Source organism: Gymnogyps californianus, chromosome 11 (genome assembly GCF_018139145.2).
Source record: "Gymnogyps californianus isolate 813 chromosome 11, ASM1813914v2, whole genome shotgun sequence".
In the NCBI taxonomy this organism is placed as follows: Eukaryota; Metazoa; Chordata; class Aves; order Accipitriformes; family Cathartidae; genus Gymnogyps; species Gymnogyps californianus.
Genome location: NC_059481.1, coordinates 2,631,091 through 2,648,201, shown reverse-complemented (window position 1 = coordinate 2,648,201; position 17,111 = coordinate 2,631,091). Strand labels below are relative to the sequence as shown.

General features: G+C 56.9%; 2 protein-coding genes across 2 annotated transcripts; one reads left to right on the top strand and one right to left on the bottom strand.

Annotated features, from left to right (window-relative positions):
* Window positions 1-516: 516 nt before the first annotated feature.
* LOC127020659 (cytochrome P450 1A5-like) lies at window positions 517-3,808 on the bottom strand. The gene is made up of 6 exons (XM_050903422.1): window positions 2,951-3,808; window positions 2,375-2,501; window positions 1,738-1,827; window positions 1,526-1,649; window positions 1,052-1,138; window positions 517-823 (listed from the first exon to the last, which is right to left on the bottom strand). Exons 1-6 carry the CDS (start codon window positions 3,806-3,808, stop codon window positions 517-519), a joined length of 1,593 nt encoding a protein of 530 aa, XP_050759379.1.
* A 6,069-nt stretch (window positions 3,809-9,877) lies between these two features.
* LOC127020550 (cytochrome P450 1A4-like) lies at window positions 9,878-14,986 on the top strand. The gene is made up of 6 exons (XM_050903225.1): window positions 9,878-10,735; window positions 10,960-11,086; window positions 11,357-11,446; window positions 11,535-11,658; window positions 12,237-12,323; window positions 13,543-14,986. Exons 1-6 carry the CDS (start codon window positions 9,878-9,880, stop codon window positions 13,847-13,849), a joined length of 1,593 nt encoding a protein of 530 aa, XP_050759182.1. The 3' UTR covers window positions 13,850-14,986.
* Window positions 14,987-17,111: the final 2,125 nt, after the last annotated feature.

Genomic DNA, 17,111 nt, shown 5'->3' with positions numbered 1-17,111 from the left:
TTCAACCAGTGAAAATTTGTTCCGATTAGTCCAGAAATAGTGATACTGGCTAGACCTCAATAACATCCTCCTCCTCTCCACCCAAGCTTTGGGCACCAGTTCAGCCAAGATCTTAAACATCGATGGAGGCCATGGGATTATGGCATGGGTTGGCTGTCCTTCAGCTATCAAAGACCAATTCTAAAAGTATATAGCCCAATGGTATTCAGACAGTCTGGTTTTGAGCACATTCCCTTTCCCTCTAGCAAAAGACAGTTCACACACCCCATAAATGTGTTTTGTGGTACTAAGACTAGATGGGATGGATTATCCAACATTTGATGGAATATCCGACACTAGAAATGCTGGAAAATGAAAAAGGCAAGAAATGCTACAAAGTGAACAAGATAAGACAGGAGTTTCAATGGCTTCAGTTTATTATATCATCCCGTAAAGTTGTAGCAGACCCAGCTTTGCTACAAGGACACCCAGGTCTTTGCCCCCCGGTGATGTCTGGGCAATGGATAAGCCCACTGCTCAGTTCATGATCTTCATGGGGAAGCGCTGCTTGACCTGGAAGTGCTCACATCTTTTGTGCTTCAGGGTCAGTCCATAGAGTGGCGTCATGTCCACCTTCTTGCCATCGCAGACACTGAACTCCAGCTGCTGGAGCAAGGTGGACAGGAAAAGGAAGACCTGCCACCTGGCAATGGGTTCCCCAATGCACTTCCTTTTCCCCAGGCCGAAAATCAGCACCTTCTCCCCATCCACTTTGTTCACTTCGGTCCCTTCAGCACTGAGGAAACGCTCCGGGTTGAAGGTCAGCGGATCCTTCCAAAGTTTCCTGGAAGGGAAAATATCGGATGCTGAGATGGTGTCTCCTGGCCACGGGCGTAGGGGGGACACTGGAAGGTGGGAGCTGTCAGTAAGAATATCCCTGAATTTAGTAGATACCTCACCTGCTCCCTTTTCTCTTAAAGCAGGTTGACCCCACTTCTGCCCAGGAAAATAACGGTGCAGGAAGGGTCCTGTATGTCACTGCAGGAGGCTTTCTGCCTCAGAAGGTACTTACTCATCATGATTCACTTGCCACTGATTGACAAACACGCAGCGGTCCTTTGGGATGTAGTAGCCGTTCAGCACCGTGTCCCTGGTCGTGCTGGAGAGAGAAAAGACTCTGAGAGCGTGGGAAGCAAAAAGGTTCTTCTGCGTCCCCAGGGGACTATTAGTTTGCTCCTGGTGCTGCTGAAGCAAGGATGCGGTCCCAAGGGATGGCTTTATGAGGGGCAGTTGCATTGTCCATGAGCTGGATTGGGCAACCCCTGCCTGAGCTGGGTGGAGTATCTTCAGTGAAGTCAGCAGAAGGCAAGAATTGCTCTTTGGGAGCTCCCACATTGCCCTGCACAAGAGCTGTGAGCTCCCCGTGTCCATGATGAAGCCATCATTCTACAAGTTGATAATAATCTCCCTGCCTCTCACCACGCCGCTGCCAGCATGCCTCAAGTCCACCTTGTCCCTCCACCTCCTTTGCAACCTCAGCACTTACCTGTGCAGGATGGTGAAGGGCATGAAGGAGGAGTGCCTGAACATCTCCAGGATAAAGGCTTCTGTGTAGGGCAGCGTGCCCCGGTCCGACAGCCTCGGTCTCCTCCCCTGGCCGATGACCTGGTCTGCGGGAGGTCGAGAGGAGGGAACAGGTTGGGGTCAGCCCTGACCAGAGAGGTTTTGGCCCCGGAGGAAGCAGGTTCATGGACTCACCTAGCTCTTTCTGGATCCTCTTCTGGATGTCGGGGTACGTCACGAGATACATGAGGCTCCAGGACAGGCCAGTTGTCACAGTGTCAAAGCCTGGTCAAAGAGGAAAGCATGTAGATGAGGTCTGTACAACACACAGGGCACGTGCCTTGGCTTGCTGCCTAACCATCACATGGAGCAGTCTTGGATGGTTAAGAAGGCAGAGGACATCCTGGGACACAGTAAGACTTGGGTTTCTATCCTGTCAGAGAAAAGTTTGCTAAAATATTCTGTTCCTATTCATCCTGATTCACCCTTGGGTTATGTCAGGTTTGTACAACTTCTCTGGAATCGGGGGAGTTTCCACAGAGTAACTCAAAGATGAATCAGTCAATAGATATCTCCCTCAAGCCGGAACAGCCACCCTGGCTTGTGAAACTGGACTGAGCTATAAGTCGTGCCTTTCGCTTTTCCCTGAAGCCTCTCTCCAGAGCTAATGTCCCATGCTAATATCTCTAGGGGTGTCCCTGGAAGGTCCAGGAAGACCAGTGAGCAGGAGAACGAGTACTTAGACCCAAACTGGCTGCCTGGTGTTGGACAAAGATGGGTCAGACAGAGCTATAACACGAGGAGCCTGAGAAAATCCGGTGGGAAAAGATACCTGCTCCGAAGAGGTCATTCACAAGATTGATGATCTTCTCCTTAGGGATCTGCGTGGCACCATTTGCTTCCACTTTTTTCTCCAGGCACTGCTCAATGAAGGAGTCAGTGATGTCTCGGATGTTGTTCTGAGAGGAAGAGAAGACAAGTCATGGCAGCAGAACCAGCAGAGGAATGGGTTTTACTGAGCAACAACCTGGGGGAGCTGGGGGAGCCCAGGGTCATAGGAGCTCTGGAGAACATCCTCTTTCAGCCCCCATGGTCCCTACTGCTTTTGCAGCCTATGAAAACAAGGAGATGGTTCTCCAGGGAACCTGTGGCACAGATCAGATGTTCAACCAACAAACTGGCCCTATCACACAGGGCCGTCGAGCAGAAGGAGGACTGCAATACTGGACTGCACATGGAGAGACTACAGGCGAGTGAGACTACAGCTGGACTTGCTAAACGCAGCAATACCTGCAAGAACATAGACGTCCATCGATGCTTGGCTGCAAGAAGAAAAACAACTCGCTAATAGAGAGGGGCAGAGAGCGGGGACGCATCTCCAGTGCAGATGAAGGTCCTGCACTCTTACCTTGTCATAGGTCTCGTAGTGCTCCCTGACAATCTTCTGCAGGAAATGGAGGAATCGCTTGTTGAAATCTTTAAATAAATTCATGGTGCGGCTGGGAAGATACTGGAGCACAGGGACGAAGTCAGCAGGGTTGCCAGCAGCAGCCACATTGCCAAACTGTTCACTTACATTCACTATATTGAGCAGCTCTTGGTCATTGTGGTCGTAACGCTTGCCAAAGCAGATGGCGCAGATGACGTTGGCCACAGAGACCACCAGGTACCGGTAAGGGTCAAAGCTCTTCTGCTCATCCATCAGCTGCAGCAACTTGGTGACCAGGTAGTCGGCCTCCTTGGAGACGTGCTCCTCCAGGAGGCAGGTGGAAGAGGAGGTGGGGCTGGAGGCGATGGAGAAGGTCTTCAGGGCGTTCTGGGCCAGCTTTCTGCGGGCTTTCCACACCTCCCCTGAGTCGGGGCTGAAGGTCAGGCTCTGGCCATCCGCAACATGGCGGAAGCTGTGGAGGTCAGGGCGCCCCATGAAGTCTTCTCCTTGCTTCACCAGGGCTTGCTTGATGGTGTCCAGCCCGCTCAGCACCAGGACGGGCCGGGTGCCGATCCTGACCTCCATCACGTCCCCATACTTCTGGCTGAGCCTGGTCAGGGCCAGGTGCGTGTCCTTCCTCAGCTCCAGCACGTTGCCGAGGATGGGGTAGCCTCTGGGTCCTGGGGGGCTCTTCAGCCCCTGGGGCACGTGCTGCCGGAGGGACTGGATGAGCAGGAAGACCAGGCAGAAGACGGCAGCCGCAAGGAAGACCTCGGTGGCTGAGAAAACGCCTTGGCTTCCCACCAGCGACACAGCAGCCGTCATTGCTGCCGGCATGTAGGAACCCTAAAGGAGTTAACCAGAAGTGTGGCGAAGAGCCAGGATTAGCGAGAGGTTGAGTCCTGCAGATGTTCCTGATGCTGAGAAAGGGCACCAAGTGCCCTTAAACAGTTTAGGGTGATGGAGCTGCCTGTGCAGCACTTTGGGGTTTTCAAGGGGCAAAAGCTGGAGACCTATAAAGACTCCAAACACACCCATCGCTTAAGGGGGACCTCAGCCCCCCAGCGCCTGTAATGGCACCCCTTCCCCTGCAGAAGACCCCAGCACCCGCTGGCACAGCCATGGCTCCTGCCCAGGGAAGACGGTCTGTTTGCAACAAGGCATAGAAAACTGTAGCTCAAAAAAGCGTAGGGAGGCAGGAGAGGAACAGCAGCTCCTCAATGAAGCTGGCCCCATGTCCACCAAATCTGTGAGGATTTATGGCCAGGAGGCTGGATCTGCTGGGTGGCCACCAGTGTGTGGGGGCACAGGGAGCAGGGATGCCACGGGGCTGCCCTGCAGGAACACACGGAGGGGAGAGCCTGGTGCATGAATTTCTCCTTCAGACCCAAATATGACCTTCCCGGTTCTACATCCATGTTCAAAAAGACAGACACAGACACACAGACACACAGACACACAGACATGTTATGTGCTACCTGCAGGTCCTTGCGATACACAGGGCTGGTTTTACTGCCCGCGGCTCCCAGCAAAGATAGGCAGGGGATGTCTGGCAGCTGCCTGCCCTGGGGAGCAGAGGGGATCCTCTTCTGCCGCCTGGACCTTCTTCTCCCGCCGCCTGGACCCCCTTCTCCTGCCACCTGGAAGGCCACGGCTTTATATGCGCTCCCCTGGTTGCACAGCCGGGTGCTTATCTCTGGGGGTCATGGCACGAAAGCCCCGGGGAATAGCTACCCATTAACAAATGGGGCCGAGCCTGGCTGGAGCCAGCCCAAGAAGCCAGGGAAGGTATTTCTTCAGCTCCAAGAGGCTCTGGAGGATGAATGGTGACTTCTCCTCCTGCCCAGGGCATGTGCCTGCCCTAGAGCCCGAGATGGGGAGGCAGAAGGGGGTCCCTAGGACAGGGAGGCAGAGGGGGGTCCCTAAGCCCTGCCCTGGGGAGGATGAAGGACACGCTCTCGGCATCACTGCCCCATGGGATGTGAGTGCCAGCATTTCCCCCAAAGACCTTTCCTGGGCTGACCAGACTGTTCCCAGCACACAGAGAAGGCTGTCACCTCCATGGCCATTTTGGGGGTGCTGGGAGCTGCAGGCTCCAGCTGCTTCCAGCAGCGAGGGGATGTGTTTGCAGCAAGGCATCTGTGGCCACAGCCCTCTCCATCCCCGGGGAATCATCCGGCAGGTCCCTGTGCCCCAGGACCGGTGGTGGCAGGACCTTCTGGCCCAGCAGCAGAGACAGGCTCAGGTTAACGATTGCCCAGGTTCGCGTGAGAAGGCGGCTGGCTCGCTTCCCCCGGCTCCTCCGTGGCAAACAGGCAGCAAGGGAGAGGAGTGGCGGGGCAGAGGGGGGGAGGTGAGCCGGAGAGATAGGAGAGGTGAAAGGGGCAGTGCAGGGCAAGGCTGGGGCAGTTCATCCCTCCGAAAACACAGCGTGACACCCGGCAGGAGATGCGGGAGCGAGGGAGGCTGCTGCTCGAGCTGGGGCAAAATTCAGGGCTTTGGGAAGCGCAGCTGGGATGAGCTGGAGGAGCAGGAATGAGCAATGGGGTTTGGCCCTAAGTTTCATTCAATCTTTGAAAACTACAGTGGGATTTTGGCCCAGGTAAAAGCTGAGCTAATATTTAATAAAGGCTTTCAACATCTGGTCTAGTCGGGCTCATTAATAGCAATGACGCCGTTCATTAACGTTTGGCAAGAACAGTTACAAAACCCTGGCTGCTAATACTCATTCTGATAATTGTCAGGCACCTCGCAGACCTACCAGCCCCGGCTTCACCAGCCAATGCCTCCCAGCGAGGAAGACGCTTGGGAGAGCTTTTGGGGAGGCAGGCTGGGGTTTCACAGGAGCAGGGCAATGCAGGGCTTGTCTGGCAGGCTGGATCCGGCTGGCGTGTCCCATCGCCATGGTTCTTCCCGGCTCCATTGCATGGGGTTGGGGCGGGGGGCAGACTGACCCCCCCCAGGCAGCATTTCAGACCTTGGTGGCCTTGCACTGATGGGGAACCCGCACCAGCCTCTCCTGATCCATCATATCCCAAAGTGCTGGAGAAGCTGGGGGGGGGGGGGTGTGTGTCCTGGGGCTGCATCAGGAACCCCAGAGGGGTTCCCCAGGACCCACCAGCCCCTCTTCCACCCCTCCCCATCCCCTTCCCTGCCTCCCTCACCCTCCTCCGTGCTGGCTGCCAAGCCCTGCGAGGGCAGGGTGCCTCCTGATGAGAACAGCGTTAAGAGCCGCTGCCTTGCGTGCCAGGCAGCCTCACGCCCCAAACACATCCTCACCCAGCGCCGGGCTCCCACCCCGGCCACCGCCCCTCGCTGAGCCCTCGGCTCCCCGGAGCGGGCCGGGGTGGGGGACAGCCGGAGAGCTGCCGCCGGTCCCCTGCCCTTGGCAGGGCTCGCACACTCCTGCGAGCGCACACGGATGCACCTTGCTTCCCTCCGTGGGTCAGGGCTCCGGGGAGGATCCCGGCTGCGTGCCCGGGGGTTTGTTAGTGTTACATGGTCGTGCCAGCATGTGTGTGCAAGGATATAGGTGAGCAAGAAGACGACGGTGCCTGCAGGCGTGTGCACGTGTGGCAGAGCGTGTGCGTACGTGAGCACGTGCAAATACATACATAAAAGAGCGTAAACGTGCTGTGCATTTGTAGGCAAGAGAGCAATTGATGCATATATAAGAAACATATAGCATGTTTGTGTATGTGAGAGTGTGTTAAAACGTGCACGCGCGCACTGCAGGAGAGCACGGATGCGCGTCAGCTCTATATGTGCAATGTGTATGTGTAGTCTGTATGTGCAGCAACACGCCTGTATAGGTGTACATATAGATGGGGTGAATGCACGCACACCAGCTTCACGTGTGTGAGCGCAGGGTGACAGGAGGGATGTGGGTTCGCCGGGAGCTGTGGGCGTGGGTGCCTGTGCGTGTTTTACAAGGTGCCGCGGTGCGTGCGAGCGTGCGTGGAGACATCTCCGCCTGGGATTTACGGACACATCGACGTGTCCTGCGTGGTCCATGTGTCCCGAGCAGCCCCTCTCCCGAGCCGTGGGGAAAGACAGCGCGGGGGGCATTTGCACAGCGTGTCCCCTGGGGACGGACAGCCCTGCCTGGGACGGTCGGAGCAGCCTGCGGCACTGTTCAGTGTCCCCTGGACCCCAAAGGGGACATTTGCAGTGGCACAACTGAGACCCCCTGCCTTTGCAGAGTGGGAAACCGCCCTCTCCCCCACTCCTCGTGGCAGGAGAGGGCTGGGACATCTGTGTCCCATCGAGGGGGACAAGTGGCAGGGGGGGCTGCTGTCCCCTTGCAGGTGATGGCAGCATCCCGTGGCAGAGGGGATGCAGCCCTGTTACCCCCGGTGGTGTACCCGGTGCTGGGGAGCCCCCCCACCCCCAGCCAGCCTGGGGGGGGCTGATCCTGAGCTGCTCCGGCGCCGCCTTGACCCCGGGCCAGGCTCCTGGACGTGAGGCCACCGCCCTGGTCCTTTAAAAGCCATTTCCCCCCCCCCCACCCATAGCGTGACTGCGAGTGACCGGGACGGCCCTCCCGGGTCTGTCCGGAGCCCTTTCGCACGCGATGTCCCCAATGCCACCTCTGGGACCCCCCGGTGGGGCGGGACCCCCCCGGCCCCTCTCCCATCCCGCTGTGGCCGGGCCAGGGCCAGGGATGCGGGTGGAGGGGGTGAGATTTGGGGTGCGGGCTGGTCCCCCTTGTCCTCCCTGAAGGGCAGGTCCTGGCCTGTCACCCCACGGGGACTGGAGATGGGGGGGGGGGGCTGGAGCTGCAAACTCGGCCTGAGACCCCCTTTGGTCCCCCGAGCATCCCCCCCGATGTGCCCCCCATCTCCGGCTGCACCCCTTGCCCCATCCCCGCACCACCTCGACCCCTGGGTGGCTCTGTCCCCAGGGGACACGAGGTGACAGAGGGCACGGCTGCTTCTCACGCAAACCTGGACAATCTTTAACCGGGCCGGGGCAGCGAGGGCCGTGACCCCCGGGGCTGTCCCGCCACCCCCTTCCCCACGGGGACCCGATCCGGGCTGTGGGCCAGCAGAGTGGCTCCGCAGCGTGGAGGGGGATGACACGGATCCGGTGAACCCCCCCGGCTCTCCTCCCTCTGCTTTACCGGGGAGCACCGGTGGAGGGACCGGCAAGCCCCCGCGGAGGGGTCGGATCGCTAAAGCACTGAGATGGGGAGGGTGGTCCACGCTCATCCCTGCGTGTTCGAGGAGGCCCGTGGGGGGTGAATCCCCCCTCCTGCCCGGCACTGCGTACACCGGGGCTATTTTCCCACGCTCCCGCTCGCACCGCGGCTCCGGACACCGGGGACATCCCGGGGCTGCGGGCACCGGCGGCCGGCGGCGGGGGGGGGGGGGAGCTGGATGGAGCCGGGTGCCCGCAGCGAGAGCTGCGGGGTGGGGGTGGGAAGCGGCGGAGCCGGGGCACTGCCCTGGGGGGATCGTGGCGGGGGGGAACCGGGGCGCGGGACCGGCGCCTTTAAGATCCTGCCGGTAGCGTGACTGGAGTGACCGGGGCGGCGCGGGTTGCCCAAACATCCCGCCCGCTTCGCACGCGATGCCCCCCCCCCCCGGTCTGGAACCCACGGGCGGCACCGGCACCCCCCGCCTGCCCCGTCGGGACTCCCCCCCCTCCTTCACCCGCCGCCTTGCAGCCTCCCCACCGGGGGACACGCAGGGGAGCGGGGCTCCCACACCCCACGCGTGGCGGGGGGGGGGAGATGGGGGTGCCGCGCGGCCCCTCTCCTGTCACCGCGGGGAGGGGGCTGTGGGGGGGGTCCGGGTTAGTTATTTAGGAGTTTGGACGGACGTCAGCTTTGATTAGGCTTCGGTCACGTGACGGGAGGTTGCCGGGCCAATCAGGGCTAGCGGCGATGCATATAAAGCAGGAGCGAAGGGCGAGCGGGGTACCTGCCGGGAGGATCGGGCCCCAGCCGCTCTGCTCCGGAGGTGAGTACCCTCGGGGCTGCCCGCTGCGGGGCACGGCTCTCTGCCCGGAGGATGGAGAGGTGCGGGGGGGGCACCTCCAGCTCCCCCAGGGCACCCCCGAGGGATGGAAAGCCGAGGGGTGCCCTGCTGCATGGTGTTCCTCCTCTCTGGCTTCCCACATCTCCCGCAGCATCCTTCCCGGAGCTGTCAGAAAGTGATTTCTGGGGTGTCTTGGAGGTAACCCTTGCCCCGTGGCCCCGCTCACCCTGGGGTGACCACCATCTACAGCCATGGGCTGGGAGGGCGTCCTAGGTGGGCTGCACCCGCTGGAGTGCAGGGGTCTCCAGCAGCCCCCAGGCTCCTCACCCCATGGGACCCGGGTGTCCCATGGGGGGCTGTAGCACCCTGCCAAACCCGAGGGGAGGTGGGATTTCAGACCCAGGCTCTTCCTACCCCTAGCTTGGGGTTTTCTGAGGGATTTCCGACAGAGCTGGGAGCCGGGTGCCCACAGCCTGCCGGCCCCATGCTACAGCCATGGTTAGCTTTCATGGCCATCAATCTTTAGGAAGATTTGTGGCAATGCTGTGTTTAGTTTGCTGGTGAGTGGAGGCTCAGTGTGAGCAACCAGATGATTCAAATCAGGAGGATTCAGCTCTCCTAGAGTCAAGCGCTCTGGAAAAGACTTTGCAGTAGAAAAGAGAGGTCCTGTAGTTAAGAGCGCACATTTCCTTCCCTGGCACAGAGAGAAAAAGCTGTGGGACCTATTCCTTTCACTCCTGGCTAGCAAAAAAACTGCTTTTAAGTGCAAGCAGTTTCCTAAAGTGCAGAAAACAGATGCATCTCTGGATCAGAGGTTAAGCCCAGCAGTCCTGTGCAGTCGCTACTAAGAGCATCTCAAACGAGAGGCGCTCCATGGACCTTCCCCCTTCATAATGCCTCTTTGGTTTGTTACTAAGGTTTCTGCATGCCGGCAGCAATGACAGCTGCTGTGTCGCTGGTGGGAAGCCAAGGCGTTTTCTCAGCCACCGAGGTCCTCCTTGCGGCTGCTGTCTTCTGCCTGGTCTTCCTGCTCATCCAGTCCCTCCGGCAGCACGTGCCCCAGGGGCTGAAGAGCCCCCCAGGACCCAGAGGCTACCCCATCCTCGGCAACGTGCTGGAGCTGAGGAAGGACACGCACCTGGCCCTGACCAGGCTCAGCCAGAAGTACGGGGACGTGATGGAGGTCAGGATCGGCACCCGGCCCGTCCTGGTGCTGAGCGGGCTGGACACCATCAAGCAAGCCCTGGTGAAGCAAGGAGAAGACTTCATGGGGCGCCCTGACCTCCACAGCTTCCAATACATTTCGAACGGCCAGAGCCTGGCCTTCAGCCCCGACTCAGGGGAGGTGTGGAAAGCCCGCAGAAAGCTGGCCCAGAACGCCCTGAAGACCTTCTCCATCGCCCCCAGCCCCACCTCCTCTTCCACCTGCCTCCTGGAGGAGCACGTCTCCAAGGAGGTTGACTACCTGGTCACCAAGTTGCTGCAGCTGATGGATGAGGAAAAGAGCTTTGACCTTAACCGGTACCTGGTGGTCTCTGTGGCCAACATCATCTGTGCCATCTGCTTTGGCAAGCGTTACGACCACAATGACCAAGAGCTGCTCAGCTTGGTGAACCTCAGCAATGAATTTGGGGACGTGGCTGCTGCTGGCAACCCTGCTGACTTCATCCCTGTGCTCCAGTATCTTCCCAGCCGCACCATGCAGCTCTTCAAGGACATCAACAGGCGTTTCAGCTTTTTTGTGCAAAAAATTGTCCAGGAGCACTACACCAGCTTTGATAAGGTAAGAGCTTGGATGTGGGTAGAGATGCCTACAACTGTCAGAGATTCTGCCTGCCTGGCAACAGGGGCAAGAGGGTACTCCCTTGTCCCCCCACCTCTGCCCAGGAAAGCTCCTTGGAGCTCTGCAATCTGCAGTTAATCCCCCCAGGAGCCAGCACTGGCTGGGGGAAGGTTTCTCCAGCCCTGGGTGTCCATGATGTCCTTAACCCACCAGCTCTTCCCCAGGAACACATCCGGGATATCACGGACTCGCTGATTGAGCACTGCCAGGAGAAGAGTGCAGGGGAGGATGCCCGTGTCCCGCTCTCCAATGAGAAGATCATCAGCATCGTCAATGACCTCTTTGGGGCAGGTGAGAACATTTCTGAGGGTAAACCCTTGCTGCTGGGAGGCTGGGTGGGGGCCCTGGAGCTGTTGGGGTGAGACCCTGGCCACGCTTGGGTGTTTGGAGCTGCTGCTGGGCTCTCAGGCGCCCTCCTGAGCAGTGACCAGAGCAGATGGCTTTTCAGCGATACCTGATGGGGGAACCGCTCCAAGGCAAACATCTAGAGTGATGGGATAGGTAAATACCCGCTCACCTGTCCTCTTTTGGTAACTAAATGCCTTTTTCATGTCCATCCAGGCTTTGACACTGTGACAACTGCCTTATCCTGGAGCCTCATGTATGTCGCCTTGTACCCCGACATCCAGAAGAGGATCCAGGAAGAGCTAGGTGAGTCCATGAACCTGCTTCCTCCGGGGCCAAAACCTCTCTGGTCAGGGCTGACCCCAACCCGTTCCCTCCTCTCGACCTCCCGCAGACCAGACCATCGGCCAGGAGAGGAGACCGAGGCTGTCGGACCGGGGCACGCTGCCCTACACAGAAGCCTTTATCCTGGAGATGTTCAGGCACTCCTCCTTCCTGCCCTTCACCATCCCGCACAGGTATGGGCTGGAGCGGCTGGCACGTTATTTGGGGGGGTTTTTGGAGTGTTTTTCTGGGAGGTGCCGTTTAGGCAGATAACTGCCTGGGAATCGATCCCTGCTATGGGGAAATATGCCGGTGCACAGCCTGAATTACTCGTGTTGAAGCTCCCCGTGGCTTTCACGCTTGCCGACAGCGCTGGTGCCTGTGGCTGCATCTGCTGCCCTCGGGGCCGGCAGCTGCCCGGCTCGCTGTCCTCCTGGGGCTGAAGCCTTTGCTTTGAGGGTAGTTTTACTCCAAAGCCTTTGCTAGCGGAGGGATGGCAAACACCCCTGCGTTTAGATTTCCCCCTGCTTTGGGAGAAACCACATCACAACTCATCTAGCTTCCTCAAACTGGAATCTTTCTGCTTGAGGAAAAGTGTTAACCAAGACTATTTAGTCTCCCAAATACAAATTGGGCTATTTCCTAGCCAATCCGAAGAGTACAAATAGGGCATTGAAAATTAAACACCCCTAGGACCTGCCAAGCTTTGTTTTGCCATGAAGCTGCAGGTCTCCTCTTAACTTCTCTTCCCCTCCACCCGTATTTCTTTCAGTACGACAAAAGCGACGGTGTTAAATGGCTATTACATCCCCAAGGATACCTGCGTGTTTATCAACCAGTGGCAAGTGAATCACGATGAGTGAGTATACCAAATCCCCCGTGCTTATCCAGGCTGCGATGGGTTTGCTTGGCATTAAGATCACTCTGATCCTTTAGAGCAATGTGCCAAAAGCCGAATGGGTTGTGAAGGCAGGAAAAGGCAGGTCGAACCAAAAATCGTGTGGGTTTGATGCTTGGCTCCCCTGGGCATGGAGGTGCTCTGGGTTGACTTGGTCACCGGTTCAGCAACTCCCCCAACACCAGGGCTTACTCAATTTATGTGCAGTAACGTGGTGATGTCCTCAATGCACCGGACTTTCCACGTGCGTGCGAGGGCTGGCAGCTTGGGCTGCCGCATAATCAGGAATCGGTAGATCCTCCTGCCAAGCAGCCCTTGTGATCTGGGTTGACAGCTCTGGATGTGCTCAGTGGGAACCGCCTGGTTCCCTCTTTCAGGGAGAAAAATGTCCTGACGTGACTCTCGTTAAACTCAATAGGCTCGTGTCGTTATTGTTGATAATCGGCTTTGGTGAATGAAAGGGGATCTGGAAACCAAAGCCCCATCTTACCCCTCCACTGCTCTCCAGTAGAGACCCTCCCGGGGGGGGAGTAAGTTGCCTAAGGCTTGATACAGAAGGTAGTTCCCAGATCAGGTATTTTGGATCAGAAGCTCAAGACGTTTGTATCCAAATAGCCCAGCAGCACAGAAACATTACACTATTCCTTCTGCTCCTGCACACACCGGTGAGCATTGCAATGGGAACACTGTCTTTAAGGCCAGAGAGGATTCCCCATATCCAAGCAGAAATTCTCAGCTAAGACACTGGAAAATCCCACCTGCCACCTCCCAGCAGCCAAGCTGGGACAGGTCAGGAAGTTTTGCTGGGAGGATTCAAGGTGGGAAAACCTTCAGGTCTCCATCCTTCCTTTTTTAAGAGCTGCTGACCGATTTCTGTGCTCTCCTTTTGGCTGAAACTGCAGGATCTCTAGCTATTGCATGCCGAATTAAATCCATGTCCGGTATCTGCACAGGCAAACACAATCTGAGTTTGAAATAGAGGTTTCAATAGACTGAGCTGATGAAGTCTGACACGTAGTTGGCATTTGAGATCAGGGATAGAGGTTGCCAAAGTTTTTGGGTGGTGAAATGAGAAAGCATTGCAATGCTTTCTCTCTGCAAGGAGTTTTTTTTTTTGCTTGCTGTCCCCATCACGATGGGTGCAAACGGCTTCCTCAGGTGTGTCTCCTTTCTGCTCCAGGAAGCTTTGGAAGGACCCCTCAGCCTTCAACCCCGAGCGGTTCCTCAATGCTGCGGGGACCGAAATAAGCAGGACGGAGAGCGACAAAGTGATGGCTTTCGGCTTGGGGAAGAGGCGATGCATCGGGGAGTCCATCGGCCGGTGGGAGGTCTTCCTCTTCTTGGCCACCATGCTGCAGCAGCTGGAGTTCAGCCTCCGCCCCGGGGAGGAGGTGGACATCACTCCTCAGTACGGACTGACAATGAAATACAAGAAATGCGAGTGCTTCCAGATTAAGAAGCGTTTCCCCATGAAGAGCTCTCCTTAAGCTGCAGGAGGAAGCATCGCTTTGCAGAAGAAAGCCAGCCCGTGGAGTTGGACACTCAGCCTGCTTTTGCTAATGCTCTCTAGAAGCCAGCACAGCCCCTCGCTGTGTTGCTTCACCGGAGGCTTGTTCATCTCATGTAAACGCGAGCGGGGAGGGATAAAGCCGGCTTTGTCGGGCTCCTCGCAGCCCCCCTAGCCAGCTCCGTAGCCCTTGCCTGCAGAAAAGCTCACCAGAGGTCCAGCCTGCTCATCCCTCTTGAGGAGGTCCAGGGGGATCGCAGCCCTGCGGTGGGGAGGAGGATGATGCTTTGGGCTGGGAGAAGCAGTGTGGGATGTCGGTAGGGGTGTCCTCGCCCTGCCCGGCGCCGCGGGCAGAGCTGGAGCTGCCGTGGGCAACTCCCTCCATCCACCAAATGGGAATAAACCTGCGGGTTCCTCCCCAAAAACCCGGCCAGCCTTTTCCCACAGGGTGAGAGTCTTTCCAGCTCGTTTGGCAGAGCTGTTTGCAAAGCCTTCGGCTCCTTGTGCCGACGGGAACGGGCTCTCCCCACTGCTCCAGCTGCCTTCTGAAGGGCTCTCGAGGTGATGCAGAGGCCAGACCTACCCCTGTGCCAGCACCCATCTCCAGTGCACCCTGTTCTGGGTGCACCCTCGCACAGCTAAATTCCCTGAATGTAAATTCGTGAAATGAATCCCCAAGTGTTTCTACCAATCCTTGGTGACAGCCTGCTAGAAAAAAAATATATATCCATAAATAGTGCTGTTCACAAATTGAGAAATTAGCTAAACTCCTAACAAGAAGCCTCCTGGAAAATATCAAAGGACTGAGAACAAGGGACAAGGAGTAAGAGGCACAGTAGAACACTTCTGGCTTTCTACTATGTATTTGCTGCTTTTAACTAGTGTTTTTTTTTTTTAGCAAGCAATAGATTTTTATATTCAGACTAGTAAAAGGAGCAAGGGTTTGAGGACTGCAGGAGATCCACCTCCTTATGTTGCAGTCCGCTTTAGCCAGCGTGAAGGTGAATTCTCATGGCAAATGGAGCAGTGCTTCCTGCTTGTTTGTAGCTGTGTGGAATGCATCCATATGCTGGGATATAAACTGCACAGTATTTCTAACCCAATAAATACATCAAAGTTCAAGTTTCTTGCTTGGTTCTTGCTGGTCTTATTCCACTGGGAAAAGATTTGGGGGTGGGGGGGAACCCCATACCTCTCTCTCATCCTTAAAAATCTGACTTGGATATGTTGGATCAGGGTTTTTCCTATGGGGACATGAGCTGGCTGTTCCTTTACTGTCGGGGCTGTGACACCAGTGGCATTAGGGGGAGTTTTTAGCCCTCGTGGGTGCTGGCTCTGGTCCTCTCCCTGTGTATAGAGAGAAGCTAAAGCCTCAGCTGGGATTTGCAGAGAGGTGATGCCGAGCTCTGGCTCAGTTCAGGATTTCACTAAAAATTTCACTAGCCCTTCTATCCCTGGAAAAAAAAAAAAAGAATTAATAGCTTGAAAACAGCCTTTCAAAACCCTCAGGGAGATGATCCACGGAGGGATGCTTTGGGCCATCGCCTGCTCTGCGCTTCCCCATCTCAGAGCATGATTATTTCCAAGGCTTCGCATAACTTCCCTTAAAAAAAGAGGCAATAAGCATTAAATTGCCATGCAGATAATAAGGGAGTGTATGGAAAACTGGGGTCTGTGCATACCTGAAGTGGCATCCCGGCAGGAACCAGCCCTCCAGCGTTTCCAGCTCGGCGGGGTAGGAAACTGCTCTTGCCCCACAGGCACATTTTCATGAGGCATAAATGTTTAGCCAAGCCCTCAAACGGGGGTATACTATCAGGAATCTTGGCAAAATTCAGTCTTCTGCTGAAAAGCATGCTTCTCCCCAAATCCCTGCCCAGGGATGCTCTGTGGCATGAGCTACTCTTGCCTCACACAGGGATAAAATCAAAATAAGTGCAGAAAGGTTGATATTTGACTCCATCTATCACCGGGACATAAAGGACAGCTGAATAATTCAGTGGCTTTTTTAATGGTGCCACTTGTTGTACCACGGAATTATTTTTAATTTTGTGGTTGTGCCGTGGAAAGGCTGCTCTCGGGAAGAGGAGCCTTCCTCCCGCTGTGACCTCGCTCACCTTCGTGTTATTGTTACTGACTGCTCTCGTAATGATTTTGTTTTTAATTAGCGTCCCCAGCACAGCCTGCCTTTTAGCTCGGGAAGGTCGGCCGGCGCACGGATCCAGCACCCCACCTGCTCCTTCCTCCAAGTAATGAGCAAAACAGCCTCTGGCTTTGGAGGGGGGAAAAGCTGATTTTAATGGCGCCGAGGAGAAAGCGGGGGATGAATGCATCCATGCCTCTGCCGGTGAGTCCGAGCGAGGCGATGGAGGTGTGACGGAGGTGATGGAAGGGTGATGGAGGTGATGGAGGTGTGGTGGAGGCGATGGAGGTGTGATGGAGGTGATGGAAGTGATGGAAGGGTGATGGAGGTGATGGAGGTGTGGCGGAGGTGATGGAAGGGTGATGGAGGTGTGACAGAGGTGATGGAAGGGTGATGGAGCCGATGGAGGTGTGGCGGAGGCGATGGAAGGGTGATGGAGGTGATGGAGGTGTGGTGGAGGCGATGGAGGTGTGGTGGAGGCGATGGAAGGGTGATGGAGGTGATGGAGGTGTGGTGGAGGCGATGGAGGTGTGACAGAGGTGATGGAGACATGATGGAGGTGATGGAGGTGTGACGGAGGTGACGGAGATATGACGGAGGTAACGGAGGTCGCAAAGGGGATGCAGGTTTGGCAGAGGTGATGGAGAACATTTGGCAGCAGTGGTGGGGGTGATGGAGACCTGGCAGAGGACGTGTGGCAGCAGCGATACACGTGTGATGGAGGTGATGAGGGTGGGACGGAGGTGACGGATTCGTGATGGAGGACACCTGACAGCGGTGATGGAGGGGTGACAGAGGTCACAGAGGCGATGGAGGTGTGATGGAGGTGGTGGAGACATGACGGAGGCCATGGAGGTGAGGGAGGATGTGTGACAGCGGTGACAGAGGGGAGATGGAGACGATGGCGTTGTGGCGGACATGTAACAGGAGTCATGGAGGTAGACGGAGATGGCGGGTTTGATGGTGGACGTGTGACGGCGGTGACAGAGGTGTGGCAGAGGTGACGGAGGTGCACCAGGCCCCGCGGAGGACTCCAGACAGGGCCATAGGCGCAGGACGGGCTGCGGTGACGGACCCGCAGTGGGCTGCCATCACGGCG

Coding starts and splice junctions, on each gene's coding strand:
- LOC127020659 (XM_050903422.1), bottom strand. CDS start 3,808: ATGCCGGCAGCAATGACGGCTGCTGTGTCGCTGGTGGGAAGCCAAGGC. Junction 2,502..2,950: donor ACTACGAGACCTATGACAAG/GTAAGAGTGCAG, acceptor TCTTCCTCTCAG/AACAACATCCGAGACATCAC. Junction 1,828..2,374: donor GAATGACCTCTTCGGAGCAG/GTATCTTTTCCC, acceptor CTCTTTGACCAG/GCTTTGACACTGTGACAACT.
- LOC127020550 (XM_050903225.1), top strand. CDS start 9,878: ATGCCGGCAGCAATGACAGCTGCTGTGTCGCTGGTGGGAAGCCAAGGC. Junction 10,736..10,959: donor ACTACACCAGCTTTGATAAG/GTAAGAGCTTGG, acceptor GCTCTTCCCCAG/GAACACATCCGGGATATCAC. Junction 11,659..12,236: donor CCCTTCACCATCCCGCACAG/GTATGGGCTGGA, acceptor TATTTCTTTCAG/TACGACAAAAGCGACGGTGT.